At 33.8% G+C, this 24090-nt stretch overlaps 1 protein-coding gene across 1 annotated transcript in view; it reads right to left on the bottom strand.

Annotated features, from left to right (window-relative positions):
- Positions 1-3144: 3144 nt before the first annotated feature.
- Positions 3145-24090, bottom strand: part of LOC126742671 (5-demethoxyubiquinone hydroxylase, mitochondrial) — a 48716-nt gene continuing 27770 nt past the window's right edge. The window contains exon 4 of the mRNA XM_050449415.1: positions 3145-3608. Coding sequence (XP_050305372.1) covers positions 3580-3608 — 29 coding nt within the window. The 3' untranslated portion in view covers positions 3145-3579. The remainder of the gene's footprint in view (positions 3609-24090) is intronic.

Genomic DNA, 24090 nt, shown 5'->3' on the forward strand with positions numbered 1-24090 from the left:
TTAAGGACTAATACGTGATCAAAATTCATTAATTTCATTAGAAAGTTCCACTCTGTATATACTGTGTATGTGGTCTGCTAATGCGTTTATACATATTAATAATAAAAGAACAAAATCACTGAATTTACCTGTTATTTGTAAGTGTCTACCAATTTCTTCCCAAGCTTCTTGCCGAATCGTCTGGTCCCTATACTCGGCTGATGAGTGATTGGATAGCACTCCATGATTTCTTACAAGTTCAATTAACTTCTCGTCCATTTTTCATATACTTATATGATTTTTTTACACCAAAACCTGTGTCAAAACACTAATTGTAATGTCACGTTCCACTACAAAATGCAAATTGGCGGGATAACAGAGGCGTGCTATCATGTGAGAGCAAACGAACGCGCCGTGAACACGTGAGGTGACAACAGTGTGATTCTGATACATAAAATTCTACGCGTAAATGGACTTGCACATACTATGCAAGTCACGTGATAACACGTGAGCTCACGTGACGTGATGATAGTCTGTTTCCGCCTTAAGAAACACACGTTTTTTTGTTATCTTGAGTTGTAATAAGATTATTTTTAAGTATCAGTAATCATATATTTAAAATAAATAAGTTTCAAAGGCACATTCATGGTGATAATTATTGATAATATCCTACACGTATGTAGAAGCTGATAAATTGAGCTATCGGGGGAACAAACAAAATCCATGAAAACCACCATTTGTAAGACTGGAAAATAAGTCATTAACTTCAATAATTAAGAAAGTTGTTTAACAATAATTTTAAAACAGCCCAATAATATGATCTAACTTAATCTAAAAAGAGAGCTTTCCGCTATATTTTTTAAATCTACCGAGATTAAATATGAGCCCAAGAGGCTTTCTACTCGCATGTCAAATCAGAAAAAAACGAGAAATTCTTAGTTGCGATATATCTCACGTAATTTATTAACATTTACTCTCCATTTTTATAAAAAAATACGAACTATACGAATCTTAAGAAACCGTATCATGGCCGGACCGATGTTTTATAACTTAAGTAATTTTATGAGCCACGAATACGGCACTGAGTCAAAAGCTTTTTGTAGATCCAAGCCATCGATATATTTCTTCTTTTAATTTTGGCTTGTATAATTATGATAATGCTAATAAAAGCAATACTTTACAGCCTCGAGCTTTCTTTTCATTCATTCTATTGGCAGGCCAAGATTTGATTATCTGAGATTTTGGTATCCAAGATATATATCAAATATCTTATAGATAGCAGGCAAGCATGTAATTGGCCTATAATTTTTGAGCTTTATGTGATTTTTGGTTTTAGCGAGCATATATGTAGCTCCTATATGTACCTAGTGTAAAAAACTTTGAAATTGTGGTCAGGTATTTTATAGCTGTCTGGACCATGCCTGTTTACCCAAGCTTTTCATGGAAGGTTTTTCCTCCGGCGTTGAAGGTTTTGTGGTTCCAGTTCGCAGCCACGGGCTACTTATTTACTTCACATACTCTGCACTGTGCACATTACGCTTATCAGAGGAGCGTATTAGCGTCATGTTATTATTATATTATATAATTTATATTAAAGATACTCTCAGTTTTGTAATTGTAGCCTTTCTTGGTCTTTTGAAAGCTTTTTATAACTTAAGGGCGGGTGTTTTAGAATCCTTAAATACGGAAAAGCAATTTGCTGTAGCTAAGAATTTTAATATAAATTTTTTAGACAGTATAGGTACAACTGGACCGCTAAACACAATGCGTCACAACTTATACCAGACAATCTTTGACCCAACTTGGGAAAACAGCTGTCTTGATAATATTTTCTGGGATGCAGATCCTGGCTCTCTGGGATCATCATAAGAGACCAGCCATCTTTAGAAGGGATCTTGTTTTCTCATCACATTATCATTTCATATTTTTGCAGATTTTTTTCAGTTTTGTTGTTTATCTTGGAAACAATTAAACGATAGTCAACGCGAGTCCGGTAAAAGTTGTAATTTGACGTTGCCAATAAATAAGGTGTGTTCCTGGCGTAAGTGTGACTCAGAGAGAAGTCTCCCTGGGTTCCATTATATTATTACTATTATTATTATTATTAATATTATTATTATTTTTATTATTACTGTTAAAACCTCCAATACTACATATCGATTCATCTACTCTATTAGATGGGTGAGCTCAAATACCTACAAATGATATTACTTATCTAAAATTTCCATGATAATAATTAATTTAAAAAAAAGCACACTTTGATTAAAAAAATATTTGTAACCCTTACATATCACTTTTGTTCAATTCAAAAGGAAAAATAAGCATCATAATCAATCCTATTTGTCTACTATATTAAAGTAGAAATGCTTCGATAAATTCCTATTGCCTTTAATGATATTTCTTTTGTACCTTAAAAGCCTATTGCGAAAATTTAGACCGATTCCTTTTGTGGCTATTGAAAATTGGTTAATTGTATAGTATAGATTGCCGTTCGGGTAGCTTTGAGCTTCCTACATTACAATGCCAGAAAAAACGATTGATTTATTTTCTTTAATGGATTTTTTGGGGCTATTGTATTCAAACTAGAGAAAAACTTAAATTTCTTTAAATTAACTAGTCCCTATTATAGCGACTTCATGCCAAAGGTCATCGCAGTCTCCTCTGGATTGCGAAGAATCAGTTAACCCAAATATCTAAAATCAAAAGGAATAAGCTCTTTGGGAACTCCTTCAAAAATATGTATATAAAGGATGATATATAAAGGATTCCTAACAGGATTTTCCTTGTTCCTGTTAGGAATCCTTTGTATAGTTTTTTTTTTAATACAGCTACATGTATCTTAACAATAAACTTAACAAGGCTAAACAATAAAGCTAAGCCCCTCCCATTTGACGTTGACAGCAAGTAGAATATATCCGGCAAACTATTGGATGATATGTAAAATAGACAGCAGTAGTGATTTGTACTAATTTCATAGATGGCTTTATATTTTCGATTAGATTTCTCGAGATTATTCCTGTGATTGATACAATGATTAAATCAGTCTACTTTTATTTAATGTTAAAATATTTTAGTATAACTTGATAAAGTAAAGCTGCCAAAATCTGAAGCCGCCAAGATAAAAATATGAAGCAAACATTGGAACTTTTAAGGAAAAGTAATCTTAAACCAAACCTAATTTTATTATTGCAATCCCTAAAAAGTTGTTGTTCGTGAAAGCAATATCAAAGAGAGTTCAAATTTAAATTATAATACTAACTGACTAGAACTAACGCAGTATCAGATCAATATTACCCTTCAAAATGCTTGACCTAAATAAAGAAACACATAATATAAAATTACACAAGATTAAAATTCACAGTTATAGAACTCATCGACACTTTAGAACGCTCTACTTATCAAAAAAACACATAACATTTAAATGCTCTTACAGACTTTTCTTTAATTAAATTAGGCAGTTTGTTAAATAGATTTACTGTAATAAACTCTGGTCTGTTTTGGCATTTTTCTAAGCGGCAGTATTTTGGGACATAATTGGCATTCCACCGGAACCAGACAGAGGACCGATACATGGTGAGGCAGATGTTTGTCCATTGGCCTTTACAACCTGCCAGCGATCCAGCAAGTACCTGGAAATGAGCCCAATGGCACTATCATTAAAATTATAATATTTGAGATTTTGTAGTAATAGTTTATGAGACATACAATCAAAAACCTTACTAAGGTCGCAGAATAAGCCAGATAGAAAGAGTCTGTCCTCACAACCATTAGTGATGTTATGCAGTAGTTCAAGTACAGCATGTATAGTATTTTTGCCCCGTCTAAAACCGAATTGGCACTCAGAAAATAATTTGTTAGATTCAAAAAAGGCAAATTACGACGTGATTTGCCATTACTTTCTCAAAGAACTTCGAAATAATGAGAAGCAAGGAGATGAGCCCTATAGTTGTTAACAGCATTTTTATTTCCTTTTTTAAAAACTTGAGTTAGTAAATCTTTTTTTAAGCAGGATGGAAAAATGTGTTCGGATGTATTAAGATTAATTAGTCAATGGCATTACAATATTGTTTTTAATTGATAAAATAATTTGTACACTTAACCCATAAATATCACAACTTTTTTTGATTTTTATATTATCTGTAATTTCCGTAACAATATTAAAACTTACTTCTTCAAAGCTAAAGTTATTACAGACAATATTTAATCTGGCTGGGTGTATGAGAGGATCAAAGTCACTCCTCGGAAGATCTTTAAGAAGCGTTTCTGCAAAACCTGCAAAACAAAATAGTTAAATTCCTCAGAAATCAAAGAACACTTCAATTCATTAGGCCTCTGATTCCGTTTAGCATTCACAATATTCCACATTGACTTAGTTGGATTTTTTGAAGTTTTTATAGCTCGATCATTTCAAACTTGTTTTGCTTCTTTTATTGCATTTTTACAATTTTTTTTAAATCCTTATAGAAAACCAGCCTACTCTATTTAGTTGGTCTGGCCTTTTCGAGAATATTTTTTCTGGAAATGAGTCATGGAAAGAATCCTTCAGAATAGAAATAAATGTATTACATTTATTTCTAGCACTCATTGCCCCTTCTTGGTAAAATCTTATGAAGCGTTTTCAATTCGCAGGAAAAACTCATTCATACCTCTCTGAGTGCTAGGTCTGTGCATACCCTCAAAACACTCCACTGTAGGCTTGTCAGCAAGTTTGCTGCCAACTACTTGTCCCTGATGATTTGAAATATCCTAGTTAACTATTGTTGTCAAGGCAGGAAACCCACGAGTCGGTTCGGAAATCAGCCTTCGAAACCCATAACTTGAAAGTAAGTCAATGACTGTTCGGGAATCAGAGTCTCCTACCTCATTGCCTATTCCGAACGACACATTGAAGTCCCCCACCAGAACAACACGCTCCCGATGTCCAAACGGACAGATTGCATCCTCCACAGCTGCCTCTAAGAAAACAGCCAAGTTTCCTCTGGGAGCTCTGTACAAGCATATTTCTTGCTTGTACTACAATTAAATCAGGCTTATTAGTACACTGTGTCCCATTTTGGATGAGACTGCAGGGTATCTCTGTCATTTTTTAAGATAGATCTTTGCGGTTTTCGCGACCCTGTATCACTTTTTTGTAAAACTTTTAAAGCCACAAACAGAAATATTCTAACTACTTTTGTTCCTGAAATACAGGGTGAAAACGAAAATGTTCACTTTTGGAGATGTTATTATTCCTCAGGCCCTGTATAAGATAGAATAAAAATGAAAACTACTTATAATAGATATTTTTACATAAAAGTCAGTGGCGTATTAAATTTTTTTTTCCAATGCACTGTTTTTAAGATTGGGCACAAACTTGGTATTTTTTAAATGGAACACCCTGTATATTTTAACGTCAAATTTTTGCATTTTTTTTTCTGAATACATTGATGTATCACAACCTATTCTTTAGTAAATTTTAGCTTCAAAAATCAGAAAAATCCATATTTATTTTTGTTTTTAATAGTAGGCCATGAATTCTTACACACATGCATTTAATTATTACTTTTTTAAAACGCCATGTGATTTAAACCTGTTTATTTAACTATATTTTAAACATTAACTTAAAATATTAATATAAACATAAAAATGTTAAAAACAAAAAAAAATATATCGGACCAGGTTTAACATTAAAAACTAATTAGTAATTACAAGAATCAAATTAGAAAATTAATTACAAAAACCAAAAAAAAAACAACAAATATAAATTTAATAAAACTGTTCAAACTGCTGTCCATTTTGTCTTATACAAAAACCACATACAGTCTGTATTCGTCTTAAGGCATTTAAAATTATAAACGGTTGCCTTTGTAAGTTTATGAATGCTTCTTCAGTTGTCGCTCGGAGTTCATTTATATTATTATGCCGATTTGCATAAATTTTATTTTTTAAGTACGACCATACAAAAAAGTCCAAAACACTTAAGTCCGGTGACCTCGGGGGCCATCTGATTGGCCCGTGTGTGCCAATCCAACGTCTATCAAAATGGGCACTTAAATATTCTCTAACTACCCTTGAATTATGAGCGGGCGCTCCATCTTGCTGGAAATATATTTGATGTCGCTGGGCTAAAGGTATGTCCTCCAGCAACTCTGGCAAATTATTTTGCAATATATTTAGATATCGTTGGGCAGTTAAGCTACCCTCAAAAATTGTATATACAATTTTAGTGCCCAATACAAAACAGGAAACACTAAAACCAAATCGGCCTTGTTGCTGTCGTTCAAAAGTAATATTGTTGGTTTTCTTGATACCAATGTCTGGTATTTTGCCTATTAAATATGCCACTACTGCTTATATGGGATTCGTCAGACCATATTACCTTTTTTACAAAATCCGGATCTTCATTAGTTTTGGTTAAAAACCAATTAGAAAATTCCAGTCGTTTAAACGGATCGTCAGGATGCAATTCTTGAATAATATTTATCTTATACGGTTTAAATTGATGCTTTTTTAAAATTTTTTGCACTTTTGTTTTGGAAACTCCTATCTCTTCCTCTATCTTTCTACAGGAAATTTGGGGTCTTGCTTCCACACACGCTAAAACATTAATTTCGCCAGCTTCATTTCTATCAACATGGGGTTGCCTAGGTTTTGAATAGCAGCCATAATTTAAAAGATTAGATTTTAACCGGAATACCGTAGCTCGAGATGGCTGACGTCTTTCTGGAAACCTAATAAGATCTTTTTTATTTTTTGAATTTTGTAACAAAATAAAATAAGCTAGAGCTTTACCTATTTAAATATAATTGCTGCGCCGCTTCGACATTTTCGTTAGAAAGGTTTAAACATTTTATAATATCATACTTTTCAAAATTTTGGAATTCCATATTTTCACCGTCAGCCATCATTATTGATATGTATTGAGTCTGTTTGTGACTTAGTTTCCATGAATGCAATAAACAAAACATTTTTTTATGCATGTGTCAAAGAATTCATGGCCTACTATTAAAAAAATAAACATAAATATGGATTTTTCTAATTCTTTGAGCTAAAATTTATCAAAGATTAGGTTGTGATACATCAATGTATTCAGAAAAAAAATGCAAAAATTTGACGTTAAAATATACAGGGTGTTCCATTTAAAAAATACCAAGTTTGTGCCCAATCTTAAAAACAGTGCATTGGGAAAAAAAATTAAATACGCCACTGACTTTTATGTAAAAATATCTATTATAAGCAGTTTTCATTTTTATTCTATCTTATACAGGGCCTGAGAAATAATAACATCTCCAAAAGTGAACATTTCCGTTTTCACCCTGTATTTCAGGAACAAAAGTAGTTAGAATATGTCTGTTTGTGTCTTTAAAAGTTTTACAAAAAAGTGATACAGGGTCGCGAAAACCGCAAAGCTCTATCTTAAAAAATGACAGAGATACCCTGCAGTCTCATCCAAAATGGGACACAGTGTACTTTTTCGTTGATCTGTAAGTACTATTCGTTCCTCGTCGAATTCGTTCTCGTCATTTTCAAGTACTGACACCGACGCATAGTTGTAATATGGTACTTTATATGTTTCCAAAAATTAAGTTTTTCTAATACCTCTTCGTGGAATAGTCTAGCGACTAGAATCGTTTCGCTGTTTACATAGGCGAAAATGTCTAACAACCTTCTGTTATATGTTGATAAATTTAGATGTTGACAGAGTAAACTTCCAGAAAGTACAGCCTCAAATTTTCACATTTTAAAATTTTTATAGCGAAAATACTCCATGAAGAGCTAACGTAATGGTTTTATAAAATTTAGATCTCCTGATTTGAGATATTCTCGGACACAAGAAACTTAAAAACAAAATAGATGTAATAAATGTAGACTAATACTAATTATTCAGTTAATGACTGACTAGGCACGCACCTCTAAGACATTGTAAAGAAATAATTCCAAATACATTTGGACATGAAGCGGCGAGAGTGCACATTATTATAATTAATTTTAGACTATTCGGTTAGCAGTCCTAGTTTCTTCTCGAATTTCTTTGTTATGTTGTTGGTTTTTTTGTTTTACTCCCGAGAAATCAACTTATTTAATATTATTATATATCTGAGATTCAACATAACCTCCAACAATATGTTACTTTAATCCATTTAGGTAAATATATATAAACTCACTACTAAGAGCGGATTCCGTGTACTATTCAATTCCACATGTCGTATACTCCATTTTCTTATTTTGTATTTCGCGCACCGTTTGCTTCTAGCTCGCTACAAAGACGACACCTCTAGTCAGTTGTACAGTGCTTTCATTTCATAACGAACCACCCTTAATCACTTCTTAAAAAAAAACACGTCAATTTAGATATACAGGAGGACGTTTAATTTTATATTTGACAAAGTTCTACTAATCACCTCCAGCTAACCTCACACATTAGTTTTTGCTTGATGTTGTGTATGCTTCGGATTTACATAAGAAAAAAAGAAGCTATGCAATAGATATTAGAAACTATGCAAAGACCACATGATAAAATTTTGGCTTAACATTTTACATGGCATCATCATATTCAAAGTATTGCTGGATTGCTGCATTATTAGTAAAAGTGGTTCCGATTGAAAGTATTACCCAGTCTAAAAGTATTTGACCATTATCAATCAAATTTATCATAGTTTGGCAAAATTCAAATCTACGATTAGGATTGCCTCTAGCAGCTCTTGAACTGGTTTCATTGTAAAGGGTCTTTTTCCTGCTGACTTAGGCATTTTCAAAACTGTTTTGCGACTTACATCATAATCCTGAAATATTTATCTAGACCCAGTGATAGGTGATTCTTCATAACTCAGTAAAATATCCAATTTTATATCCTTGCTTACCGATAATTATTTTTGGCTAGGGATACTTCTTTATTACTATATTACTTTCACACTACGTTGACTCAGTGGGGGCAAATCAGGATGAATTTCTAGAAATAGCGCCGCAACTTCATTTTAAATATGCATTTAACGTCGGGATATTTTGTTTTAAATTTTTATACCGCTAAACAGTTTTCTTCAATTTAAAGTCAATAGTTAATTTATTATAAAAAGTACACTATCAATTTCCTTTTTAAAAGAACTTTTCAACAAGGAGCCACAAGTGACAATAATCCCATTTAAAAAAATTAAGTAGGGCTGGAAAAAATATTAGTAGCGTTTCTTTGGCGATTGAATTTCTATCCAATATTTTTTGATAACAATTAAACTGTTCACGAATATTTTAAATTTGTATAAACGTACTAGAATTAATATGACTATTTCCTACTGAAAATAAAAATGTTGACGAAAGAATCTACTTTCGGCAAGATGGTGCACCTCTCCTCATTATGCTGCTAATGTACGAAAATTTTTTGATAATTTCTTCCGCAAGAAATGGATTAGTAGTTACCTTTGTAGTTACCTTGAAGTCGAATCAGTAAGTCTATGCTAAAAGACTCAAAAATCATTAAACAACTAAAACATAGGATTAGAAACGAAATTTGATTAATTACTCCGAATGTTTTAAGACGCTTACAAACAGAATTCTATCATCGATTAGGCCGACAATTTTAAATAGTTGCTTAAGTAATAAACAGTTCTTTTTTTACAAAGAAATTATATATTATTAATTTTCATCATCTTTTAAAATTTAAATTGTAACAGTATTTTTGCGTTTTTCTAATTTTTTTCTTTATATATACAGATTTGGAATCGATCATAATGCATAAAGGCGAAATATGGCAAGGCGCATGCATACATTTTGTACAAAAATATCTTGCATAAATAACAGTATCGACAATTTGGAGCAACTGTTAAAAATGAAGAATGCCAGTGAAATAAATGACAGAATAATAAAAAAAATAAAAATCTGTACGGTTAGATATAGATTTTAAGATGGTTTTAGGTTCTATCCAAATATACCCCAATAAGTAATCCAATTTTAAAAGCAAATTTTATCCAAGGGATTACACCGAGAGCCGACAATACAATTCTATAAGCACCATCAAAACTTAAAACATATGTGAAGAAAGGAAAATCAACATGTTATTATTCCCTGGAAAATAATAACTAATTTTATTTTAGTATATTATATATGTAATTTTATATGTATACAAGGTGTTTATTTTAATGTAATCACGCACATAACTCTTTAAAAACGAATGATATGAAAAACTTACCTCTACAAAAGTTTGAATGTACGATGAGGGAAATCTTCATGTCGAATACACATTCAGAAAAATCCTTACGCTTGTAATAGTAATAATATAATACATATGTTTTAATACTGTTTAATATACAAATATATACATGTATATTGAACATTGTTGGTAGCCTTGACAAGGTATAAGGCTTAAAAAACTACTAAATATATATTTTATTTAATATATACGAGGGCGGTTCCCTTACGAATTGGATTCCTTAGCTGTTGAAGTTGGAACAAGAATTCTCGCCGAAGTTTGTCGCCGCTTGGTGACGCGAGAACAGGTAGAGTGGGAGGGTTTTTAAACGCAAATCTTTACTACAGGCAAGACATGGGTACACTACTTCACTCCCGAAAGCAAGCTGTCTTCTAAAGTGCGTAGGAAGAAGGAGGAGGAGTGATAGTCAAAGCAAAGATAAGCAGGTCTGCGGTTAAGGTTAGGAAATCCGTATTCTGGGATCGGCGCGGCGAGCTCTACGTCTACTTCCTGGGTACCCAATGTTCCATCAATGCTGCATACTACTCTAATCTTCTGAAAAAAAAATAAAACCCGCTTCTCGCTCAAAAAGGACGAGCATTCCAGCGTGAAATGCGATTCTTTTCCATGATAACGCGCACCTTCATACCGCGTGTGTGACGCTCGATATAATATCGAATCAGGGTGGGAGATACTGAAATAACTTCTCTACAGTCCGGATTTATCACCCTGCAATTACCATATGTTTGGACCACTGAAAGAAGCCCTCGGAGGTCATAGACTTAATACCAACGACGAGGTCGAGGAGTAAACCGGCTCGCTCACTACGTTAAAGATAAGCTCCAGACTAATGCTTTTATTCGATGTTTTCCCTTCACGCAAAATAAAGACAGTGTGAACTCCAGCTTTAAAGTCGGTGTCCAAAACAAGGATTTTTTTAGCCAGCTAAAAGAGACGAACGTATGGCCGGCTGGTGCTCTAGTGGATAAACGGAGGATGGGTCCATTACCACCGTTAAATTCTCCATCCGCAGCTAATAAAACCTTAAGTCCCAAACCTGTCTCAAATCAGCTGAATATGCTTCAAATTGGTTCAGATAAAGATGCGATACCTGCATCTAACTCATTTGGGCAAGAAAATGTCAGCTTCAAACTTGTGGAAAAGGCCAAGGATGATGATGGACTGCATAATATGGACCCGATGACTCCTCCAGTAGTGTGACTATCCCAAAAATCTGATGCGGAAAATGGACGGTACCTGTTGGCTAGACTGAGAGACCCCACCATCTTAAAAACTCTTAGGCTCTACTTGGCATACCTCTATGACTAGCCTTCCAACGTCTGTCTCGAAGGCCACACCAAGACCATACCCAGTGTCAAGCTAATGCTAGCTTCAGAGGGCCTACCTACTAACATAGACTCCCTCCGACGCTTGTTATCCGTTTCCACGACGTCTATGGAATTGGTGCAGCCGTGCAAGTGGAAGAAGACCTCTCCGCTTTTGGATCCTTCTTTTCTTCAGAAAAAAATTAAAGGCTTTAAAAAATACGAGAAAGTTAATCTAATTATTTTTTCAGTGGTTCCTCATCTAGGAACAAAAATGTTTAAATAACGTGACGCGATCACAGGATCAAGCACCCTCTGATAAATCGGATGATAGCAAGCTTAGCGTATTTCTTCTTAACATTCAGTCCTTAAGACACAAAACTAATGAATTATTTCTTTTATTAGAAGAGCTAAATTTTCCAGAAATAGTTGCTATAACCGAATACTGGCTACACATTGATGAACCTGTTTTTGTTCAAAATTACACTACAATAGCAAGATTTAATAGAACTAATTTATCTCATGGGGGCACTATGATTATGTCTATAAACAACGATTTTTCACCGGTAACTAAGTTTGATATTTTTTATCAGAAAAAGTATTTGAATTTTCCATAGTTTACCATAAAACATACGACCTCTATATTATTTGTGTATATAGAACACCTGACGTTGACTTTTGAACAAACTTTCCTTCAAAAACTACTAATCTTGCTAGAATCCTTGCCCTTAAAAGGTAAATTAATTTTGTGTGGCGACCTTAATATTGATTTTTCCAGTGTGTGTGCTGCTCAAGAATCTCGTCACTCTATTTTCATCTCAATGGGTATAGTAATGCAGATTAACTTTCCTACCAGAATAACTAGAAATAGTTCTAGTACCATCGACTATGTCGTGTCATCTTTTGCTCCTGACTTCGTAGATTGTACGGTTTTTAATTCCAGATTTTCTGATCATGAAGCTGCATTAATTAAATTTTCCATAAATTCTAAAGGCAAAAACACGTTACGTAAATTACGCCGTGTTTTTGGCAAAAATATTTTTTTACAATTCAAGAACTTATGCCAAACGGCTGATTGGGATTTTCTTTCTGACGATATAGATAGTGAATTTTCTAGTTTTATAAAGTCTTTATCAAGTATTGCAGATAAGTCGTTTCCTCTTAGACCTATCAAAATTAAACATCATAAGCCATGGACCACTAAAGGCTTACGTGTTTCTGCAAAAAACATGCGCTCATTATCACACCTGAAAGAATTTACAGACAGCGTATTTTTTCATAACTATGTCAAGCTTTATAGAAAAATGTACCATAAGACTATAAAAGCTGCAAAAGATATTTATTATACTAAAAGGATGATCGAATCAAGTAATGTTGCCAAAGAAACATGGTCTATTGTAAATGAATTAAGAAATAAGACTTCTTCATCTAGCACTATCCCTACTTCACCTGAGGCCCTTAATCACTACTTTGTTAATGTAGCTAAAAATCTAATGGCTACCATAACACCTTCTCACGATCCTCGTTCGTATCTCCCAAATGAAAATGTACACAGCTTCTTTTTTACCCCCATTGTATCCCCCACCAACAGAGCTTCAAACTACAATAAATGAAATAAAAAACAAATTATCATCTGGTACAGATGGGCTCACTCTCAAATGTTTTCCAATCTGCCAAATTGCACCATAATCCATCTAACAAACTTAATTAACAAGTCATTCCAAAATGGAGTCTTTCCTACCTGCCTTAAGACTGCAATAATTATTCCTTTGCATAAGGGAAGAGATAAACAACAAGCTTCAAACTATCGCCCAATCGCACTCCTTCCCACTTTATCAAAGATCATTAAACGATTGGTTAAAAAAAGGCTCTTATCGTTTCTGTTTAAATATAAAATTCTTATTCCTCACCAATTTGGATTCTTGAGTAACAAGTGCACAAATGATGCTATGTTTTCTCTCTTTAATAGTGTTTACACCAGTATAAATAATAATCATTCAACAGCAACAATTTTCTGTGATTTCTCCAAGGCTTTTGATTGTGTAAGCCATAACATCTCAGTTGAAAAATTGAATCACTATGGGTTCAGAGGAACGCCCCTTGAGTGGTTTAAATCGTATCTCAGTTACAGAAATCAGCTTGTAAAGGTTGATACGACGAAGTCTTCTTGCAAACCAATAGAATGTGGGGTACCTCAAGGTTCAGTCCTGGGCCCTTTTTTGTTTCTGATCTTTATAAATGACATGGCCAATCTTACCATCAGTGGCAAAATCTGTCTTTTTGCTGACGATACTAGCTTTACATGGAGCAATCCGGATGCTAGGGCACTACATGCTACTATTTCTAATGACTTAATTACCATTAAATCGTGGTGCGATTCTAATCTTCTGTGCCTAAATGTCTCAAAAACTAAAGTCTTATCATATAAAACTACTATTCAACCCTTTGTACTTAACAACACCAGTTTGGACGTCGTTGAATCTGTGAAGTTCTTGGGACTTAATGTTGACTACTCCCTGAAATAGGACTAGCATATTGATGCCTTATATAAAAAATTAAGTTCATCATGTTTTAATTCATCATGTTTTAATCCTTAAGATCAGTTTCCAGGGAATTACGTTTTTAAACATCAAGAACAGTTAATTATGCCCTTTTTGAGTCACATCTACGTTACGCCCTTTCATTCTGGGGCACATGCAGTGTGACTCAATTTGAGCGCATCTTTAAACTCCAAAAGAGAGCAGTTCGGTATCTGCTTGGACTTAATAGCAGAGCTCACTGTCAAGAAATCTTTAAAAAATATAAGATACTTACTCTTCCCTCTTTATTCATATTGGAATCTATTTGCTTAGTACGCAAACATTAGTCAGAAATGCCAAGTAGGCCGTCTCACAATTATTCACTTCGCAACGCAGTGCATGATCTTTATCTGCAAACCCCTCGGTCCGAGTTAGTAAGAAGCTGTATTCTATACAGAGCCAAAAAGATGCATAATCATTTGCCTTTGGAAATTAAATCAATTACTTCTTTTCCTCGTTTTTATAATGCTTTGAAGGCGTACATTCTGGAATTTTTTTCTAGGATAACTTTTTGGGTATCACACATAATACACACATCACAATAGAGAATATATTAGTTTTTTTTTTTTTTTAGTAAATAAATTGCACTTTCATTCTGTATTTAATTAATTTACTGTTATTGACTATTGTGTTTATTTTTATTGACATTTTATACATCATGATGTTGTATATTGATCAGGTACACTGTTTTTGTACAGTTTTGCATGTATTTATTTTGTTTGTATATTTATTTTTATTTTTTTATTTTGTGTGTTTTATTTTTATATGTTTTTTTTGTATCAGCTTTGTCTACAAAATTTTGTAATTTTTTGACAATAAAGCATGTGATTGATTGATTGATTGAGTTCGTGTGCACGGCTGTCCGAGTTGCCCAAGGGATTCTTTAATCCCGACACCAAAAGCTTCCGGAAACGAGGACAAAATGTGTAACAAGTGAGGGGCAGTACGTAGAAAAACTGTAAATTTTTTAGATAGCAAATAAACGTGTCAGATCATTTGTCTCGACCATATTTGGGTTTCCCTCCTATAATATCCGTTCTTTTTTAATTCTTTTTTTGGTTCAAACACAGCTGAGGTTGAGGTCATTTTTCAGGATTATGCCTTAGCAATTTCAAGCTCACCACGCAAATAACTCTGTAAAAGCGAGTTAGATCTAAAGTCATTTAAAAATTATTGCAATTTTTTTAAATATAGAAACCCCTTATTTCTTATGACGAATTTAGAAAGTTTTATATTATTCAACTCTTTATATTGTCGCAAAACAGGCTGAATGAAACAAACTATACTTAACTCAAGGTCGTTAAAAAATGGTTTATTTGGATTTAATAAGAAATTGGGCCAACAACGAATTTATATTATCCTCCGTTTTAGAATTCTACCTTAAATAAGAAAATCGATTCTGAGGGTTTTTAATGAAGGACTTTTAGACATAGTTTTTGTTTTGCAAAAAAAAGTAATGCGATTTGTAGATAGCATAAATTAAAGGAATTCTTAAAAGAAAGTTTTATTTTTTTTAAAAGAAAGTTTAATAAGCCTTGTCCGCCTTTAGAATTCTATTTCTCACTATAATAATCCTAAGAATCTCAATTTGTTCGAGCTGATTTAAAATAGGTAAGAGAAAGTCGCGTTTGTAGAGACTAGAAAAAAAAATTGCGATCGTAACATTGTTATCTATTTTCTACTTACATTGTATAGTGCACTCAGCGGTAAAAGTGGTTTCCCGCCGTCTCGTGCCTTCGTAAAATATTTAATTGGCTTTTCGGTCAGCTTTTACACGTTTTCATTATAGCGAACTGGCATTTTATCGTTTTTCTTCAGATTACATTCAAAGAAAATATGTGTAACATTAGCCATCAAAACAATAATACTAAAACAGCCATGTGTAGTGTATTATACAATTTTGATCTAGAATTAAATAAAGAGTAGGAATTTGGTAAAATATAAAGGGCGTTCTATTTAAAAAAACTTACTTGACAATGAAAACTTTGTTTTTCAGACACTCTGTACATTTATCAATACTGATAAATGTACAGAGTGTCTGAATCTTTATCCTAACTTTTTTTTCATATCATATATAGGGGTGAACAAATAATCGTGTGTAAACAGAGTTGGGACACCCTGTATACATGAAAGAAAGAAGCACAAGAATCAAATCTCAAACTAAAATATTCTTTTAATATGTATAAAAATACGTAATTATCCTTAGAACATTGAAAGGCTAGAACTAGCATTACCGTGGAACTATAGGCAGTTTGTTTGCTTGCAACATCTCTAATGCAATGATGCCAAATGCTTATGTAGAAATGGCAAAAAAACACACTTTATATTAAATTTTACAGTTATACTTATTTTCACAGGTGCAAAACAATACTATTCCTCTTTAGTAAAATATGAAGCATGTTTTTTTATATGATAAGATGCTGTATAAAGAAGTCAACTTTCAAAGTTCAACGTAGATGACGTATATTAAAGAAAAATGCAACAACATCGCGACGCCGCTTGATCGCATTGTTGATTCATGACACAGGTAATATTTACCAGTGACGTCGTCAAAAAATATTTACACGATAAATTTTTATTATTAATAGATTATGCTTTAAATTATAAACAATATTACCGTTTATGAACTTATTTCTTAAGTTTTTATTATTCTACGTTTATCACGACGGTTGTCCCTTGATATGTTATGACAATATCGGTATTTACTTGTGAAAGAACGGCTTAAATCGCCTTTTTTCCATGGTGCGGCACGAGTTTTTTTCTACCGTAACAGTTCACAAAAACACTGAAATGCGTCCTTTTTCAATCATAAACTGAAGAAAAAAACACTCAACTTCGCAAATGCCTAATGTAAAACACAAAGCCGTTTGTCAAAATGACATTTTGTAAGATGACATCAGCTTTTTACTGCGGTGTTGCCATTTCAAATTTTTTAAAAGGGTGTTAGGAATAAAAATGTTAATTTTTTTTGGCCTTGTGGTTGTTATTTTGGCGCTTAGAATATCTATTTCTATTTTTCATTTTTAATCCAAAATCTAATATCAATAAGTTAAATTTACATTATTATAATAATATGTGTTGATATATAGCTGAAAATGTCCTCTTTTGAAAATGCGTGTAAACTTGACAATAGAGAATCGATGAATATGTTGGTAAATAAAACACCCCGCTTGCCCCTGTGCACGTGCTGAAAAAAGTTGTTTACTAATTCTAGCATTTCAATGTTTTAAGGACATATCATATCTAAATCAACACGACACTAGGATGGAAAAAATTGTTGCAGGATTAATTACGCTTTAGACGGGATCTGGAGAATCCCAACTTTTATTCATTTGGTTAAAATATTTAAAAATGACTTTATTCTAAATTTTTCTTTCAAAACTGAGACACCCACCATAATTACAATTGCCTTCGACTCTTAATGGAATTCGCCAATATTTTTCATTAAACCACTATCAATATTATCACCATTTTAATTCTTTGTTATTGTTTACAATATGCTGTGCATGGAGAAGATTTCACGGCAATTGAATTGGTCAACCGGTTTACTAAAGCGGACGCCAGTGGCGCCGCGTGTCGAATTATTACGATTTGGCCCGTAATTGTACTTTCCACTAGGCACTCTATGGTTTGCCTATTAGTGACCTATGTATGGGTTTTGGTTGGGCCCATAGCGGCTAAACCCATAAAGTAACGAGTGAAGTTCCTCAATCTCCGGTCTTGCGCCCAGACGTCTTTTGGACTACTACTTAAGCAGTTCCGCGACGCATCTGGGGGTCTTTCCAGCTCCTGCGTCCGTCAAGAGTGAACCGTGCTGCCCGCTGTGACGGAGAGAGGTTTGAAATAAATCTATTATCATCTCTCTCCGCCAGCACCTTTTTTGTTAAAATAACATCTAAAACTAAAATGCATTAGTGTTTCTTCAGTTTCAACGAAGTATTTTTGAAGCAGGATGGGTTTTAGTAGTTTGATGCCTCTCGAAACTTCGTAAGTAGTTTTTCACCGTTGGTGACATTTTATTTGGTGTTCCGTGTTTCCATTGAGAAATCTCTCTTAGGGCTCCTTAAATATGACAGTGTAAACCGCCAGCCGTGACCCAGCAGTGATGAGGATTTCGCCCTGAAGCCTGAAAAATAATTTCGCCCTTAGCCCCGTCAACACACATCATGCCGTAAGCCCTATGTGGTGAAAAATTGCCCATCGCGGGCTCTCGCCCCCGAAAGAAGAACACCATGGAACTTGACCCGTAAGCACATTCTTTAATCTTAACCATATTCTTCTTTTGATTTTTTTTGTATGATTTAACATGAATTTTTTATCACTTTCTCATTTTAATATTTAAAACTTAAATAACTATATTTATGGTATAATTATCTACAGTAAAACAATTCAATGTTACGCCTTATTATGTAATGCTTCCGAAGTGATCACTGACGAATTCAGGTATCTACCTTTGGGTTAGAAACTTGTATATATATATATTTTTTTTTTATTTATTTTTGTTTACCTTTTTAAGACCATCTTGTATATTTACTTATATTTACTTACCATGTAGCTTTAACTCCTTGTTTCTGATAAATTAAGCTATTGAGTATGAAGACTTTAATAAACACCCTATTTAAATTAAATTACGGTGTTTTACTACTGAGTGAGTGAGTGTGACTGAGGCAACTGACTATACAGAGAACCCACGAAGCCGGCCTGATAGGTTCTTTTTTTTTTGTTCCATCTTTTAAATTTAACAGGGTTTCTGGAACCTATCAGATCTAGGGAGTTGTTCTTGTTGTTTAGAACTCTTAAACCAAGACTGTCGAACAAACTCAACTCCCTAGAAATAGCCCCTGTAAACCGGATAGTCTTGCCGGGATAATATTTATAATATAACAAGATGGCGCCCAAATTTTAAAAAGTTTTCTGGTCAAAAGTTGTCATTGGTCATCCTCACTTATCTTGGGGTAAGACACTTTTAATAAAACAAAAATTTAAATTTATTTCAGCAATTTTAATATATATATATATAGATATAATTTTTTTGTACATTGGGTATTGCTGCATCTTCTCTAGGGTTGTTTTAAAATTTTCATAGCTAGGTATATGATGATAATTGGGGGTGAAGTTTCATGGAATTGTGATAAATTCTTTTGGGTGTGATGATTTTTTAAAGGTTAAGATAACTAAGTTTCTGATACTTTTTTTTATTTTCTAATGTATTGTAAATTTTGAATTTGGCGGTGGCTAATGTTCATGGCAAGTTATGTAACAGTATTTTATTTTAAATATCGACATTTCAGTGCATAACATACAGGTGGTGTAATGCAACATTTCATTTTTTTTTGTTAAATATTCACATATTTTATAATTCATTTTTCTAAATTTATGACTGACATATTTTTTTTTCTCCATTCTTTATCTCCGGCTGATAGCATGAATTGTCTTAACTTTCAGGGGGGTGATTTAGTAGATAGTGATGGTGATATTGTGATTATTGTGACTTGGGTATATGAGCATGGACAGTATAGAGATAAAATATGTAGGGACTATAACATTGAATAGCATTCCTTACTATATATAGCTTTCCTGTTATTGACAATAATTAGTTTTTTTTTTGGTATCTTACAAGAAATAATTCTGAGAATTTTTCTATAAACCTTGATAATTTAATTTTAGGCAGGAATATGACTTATTAGTGGTTTTCATATACAAGTACATACTTATTAATAAGGGTTGTTTTAAATAATTTTTTTAAATAGGATTTTGTTTTACTGATAGGAAGGTCAGGGTCAACTTTTATTGTTTAATCAATTTAATAAATCTTCATTGAATTTTGTTGGTATACAGGGTGGACTTTAATCCCTGAATTTTTTTTTAAATTAATTTAATTTTATTATAGAATTATACAGGGTGGTGTACACAAGTAGTATAAAAGATACTTGAAGTAAATTTTTTTTTCTTATTTTGGTACTACAGGGTGAAACAATTAGTGGTTCCAAGTAACTTGTCTTATATTATAGGGAGTTTTTTTTTTCTCTTTTCCTTTTGCTTTCCATATACTTTTTTTTTTAATTTTATATACTAGATGCTTAAAAAAAAAAAAAAAAAAAAAAAATCCGCTCTACAAAGTGGGCGTTTGGCGGAAGTTGGATGACTCAGTGGCGCGAAACATTGGAGTTGTCCAACTCAGTCAATGGGTAGACTAACTTTGTACAGTTAGCTGGTGGTGGTAAAATTCCACTTAGTGCTCTTTTACCAGTATGGGGGGTCTTCCATTAGAACATACCCATACTAAGGCTCAACAAAAATATTTTTTAAAAAAATTTATGGAAATTAAGGAAGGAAGGGGAGATTGGATATTCATTTTTTTTATATAGTACTTTTCTTTTGAAAGTTTTTTTTTTTTTTATTTAATTTCCTTTTGGTAGATTTAATATATTATAGGGTGTTTGAAAGTTTGAAGATTACTTATCTACTTACATTTCATTTTCTAATTAGGATTATAACTTGTTAAGATTTTCTTTTAATGTAACGTTTCAGCTAGACAGGGCTAATTAAATAAATTACTTATAGTAAATCTTTAAGGCGAATTGAATTTTTTTGGGCAAAATTCTTTTGCTGGGCTAGGGGAAAATCGGCACTGCTGGGTCATGCTTACTGTAATACTGTGAAAATATAAATTGTTTTCGAATTGTTTTTCTGAATTTGGAGATTTTTTTAAGAGTGATTTAGGTATAAAGATATTTAGAGCTTATAGAAATAAAATTTAGATAGGTATTTTATATTAGATATTGTTATTATAGATATATTATTAGGTATAATTATTCTAGGTTGGGGGGGAATCTTACTGAGGTGTTTTACTAACAGTGATTAGTGTTGCAACTCAGTAAAGCGTTTATACTGTCATTGGGATTTTAACGTAGGTTAGGGGCAGTACAAACCCGGGACTTCAGATTTTTTTTTTTTTTAATTTTTTTTTGGAACGGGGTGGGTTGCACTGTGTGCACCGTACCTGGTTAGCGGCTTTGCTCAAGTTACATCACAATACACAATACATACAGGGGACTTAAAATAAAAAAAGTTAATTAAAAAAGAAAAAGGGGAAAGAAAAGAAAAAAATTTATTATTTTTTTTTTTATTATTTTTTTTTGTTTGGGTTATTGGCGGAGATATTTTTGGGGAAAATGGATATAAATAAATTGGAGCTGGACGAGCTTGAGTATGAGCTATCATCTCGAGGTGCTATCACGGCTGGTACTCTTATTGAAAAGCGTCAACGTTTAAGGTTATATTTGAAATTAGAGAAACTTAATAGCTTGCCGATGTTTGAGGTAATAGAATTGGACCCTGATAACGAAGTTGTTATTTGTGCAGGAAAGTGTAATTTGTTGGAAAGTGCTATCTCAGGTCTTAGTGAATTAAATATTAATAAAGAGTATAGTAGGTTGCGGTCTAAGGCCTTACATATCCAGGGTCGTTTCAAGAAGTTATTAGAATTTCATCCTGATTTTTCTGAAGAAGTAATGAGTTTATCTACTCAGCTAAATTCTATTATTGATAGGTTAGAAATGGCTAAGAGAACCTTGACAATGAGTGTAGAGGAAATTTTGCAGGTGCCGGTTACTATTGAGGCTTCCCCTGGAGAGGACTCCCTTCTGGATCATCCTCTTCCTGTTTCTCAAGCTCAGACAGAAGTCTCACAGCATCTTTCACCCAATGTGATTCCTTCGACGGTATCTGTAAATCCAGGTCCCTCTTGTTCGTTTCGGCCTGCTTCAATTCCGTTTACTCGAACAGCACCAACTTTTTGTGACCACACTTCGACACATTTAGTTCAGTCACTTCACACCATTCCTTCTACGAACGTTATTTCACAGGATCCAGTTAACCCAATAACGTGTTCTTATTATTCCCCATCGAGGAACTATTCCTTTCCTCCACAATCTAATTCCAACTTGAAGCGGAATGTACCCGTGTTTACTTCTGCTAATGCTAATGATGTCACGATTCCGTTAGGATCCGATGATCTGGCTAAGAGCTTTTCAACAATTTCAAAATGGCAGTTACATTTTGATGGTTCTGGTAGTGTTACCAATTTTATTGAGCGTGTAGAGGAGTTGGGTTTTGCTTGTGGAATATCTTGGAATCAGCTGCTGCATTGTGCAGTAATTTTATTTTCGGACACAGCCTTGTCTTGGTATAGATCTATACGCAGTGATATCAGGTCATGGGAAGAATTGAAATGTAAACTTAGGTCTGCCTATTTATCGTCAGAATATGAGGAGGATATTTGGTGTGATATAAGGAATAGGACACAAGGTCCAGTGGAGAAGTCGGTAATCTTTATTGCACAAATGCGAAACTTGTTTCGAAAGTTACGTGAACCTCCATCCGAGGAAATGCAACTTCGCATTATACGCCGAAATTTGCTCCCCTCATTGCAAAATCAACTTGCACTTCACAATTTCACCAACATCACAGAGCTGGAACTTGCAGCACAAGAGATTGAGAACATCCAATTGCGAACTCAACGCATGCAACCTCCTCCAGTAAACCCTAATAATGTCGCCGAGCCTGAGTTGATGTATCAGCGACCAAGAAACCCTCGTGTACATACAATGAATTCTTCACCGCACCTTCAGAATTCTCGTGGTCCGGTGGTTTGTTGGAATTGTCGTAGTACTGGCCATTTGAGTAGTACTTGTCCACAACCCTTTCGTTGACACTGTTTCCGTTGCGGTCGGGAAAATGTGACTACCCGTTCATGTCCAAATTGTAGTAGGTCGGGAAACCCAAGGGCGAACTGTTAGTTAGTCGAGAGATCAGTTCGATTCCTAAGGTCTCGACTAGTAACCCCAGCTACCCTATTCTAGATTACGCCTTCGCACAGTGCAAGGGTGATGATCGTCCTCATCTCGAAGTCTCGATATTTGGTATGAAATTTATTGGCTTATTGGATTCTGGAGCAAATGTTACTGCTATTGGTTTAAGCATATGGAATATATTACAACGTTCAGACATACAATTGTTATCATCACCTTTTTCTCAGTGCAATTTTGGAAATCATAGTTCTAGTAAAGTGATTGGCGCAATTAACTTACCTATTGTTTTGTATGATAAGGTAGCGGTTTGCAGTGTTTTGGTAGTGGAGAAATTGAGTTGTCCATTGATATTGGGTACCGATTTTTGGAAAACTGTTGGTGTCGTTCCTGATTTGCAAAATGGTTGTTGGTATTTTGGTGTGCCGTCTCAGAACATCTGTATCACTGAAGCCATTATTCCTCAGGAAACTTTAACCCCCGAACAGCGATCCGCCTTGGATAAATTGACTTCAAAATACTTTTCTTTAATGGGTGGTAAGCTTGGTCGAACAGATTTAGTGAAGCATCAGATTAATACTGGTAATGCCCAACCCATTCGTTTGCGCCCTTATAGATACTCACCCGCCACTCTAAAGATTATCGATGAGGAGGTTGATAACATGCTGCAACTCGATATTATCGAGCCATCACAATCTGCCTGGTCTTTCCCTGCCTTAGTAGTACCGAAAGGTAATGGTAAATGGAGATTTTGCGTGGACTATCGAAAACTAAATTCTGTTACGGCTAAGGATGCTTATCCGATCCCTTTTATTGATAGTATTTTGGACAAATTAAGAAATGCAAAGTATCTTACTTCGTTAGATGTTAACTCTGCATATTGGCAAATCGAGGTTGATGAACATTCACGTGATAAAACTAGTTTTTCTGTCCCTGGTCGGGGACTTTATCGATTTAAGAGAATGCCATTTGGGTTGACGAATGCCCCTGCAACTTGGCAGCGATTGGTAGATACCTTATTGGGAGCTGATTTGGAGCCACATGTCTTTGTTTATTTAGATGACGTAATCTGTATTTCTGAGACTTTTCAGCAACATTTAGAGGTTTTGGAAGAGATTTTCCAGAGATTTCATAGAGCCGGTATAACACTCTCTCAGGATAAGTGTAAATTCTGTCGATCCGAACTTAAGTATTTAGGATATGTTGTCGATAAAGATGGACTTCATGTCGACCCGGAT

Source organism: Anthonomus grandis, chromosome 12 (genome assembly GCF_022605725.1).
Source record: "Anthonomus grandis grandis chromosome 12, icAntGran1.3, whole genome shotgun sequence".
In the NCBI taxonomy this organism is placed as follows: domain Eukaryota; kingdom Metazoa; phylum Arthropoda; class Insecta; order Coleoptera; family Curculionidae; genus Anthonomus; species Anthonomus grandis.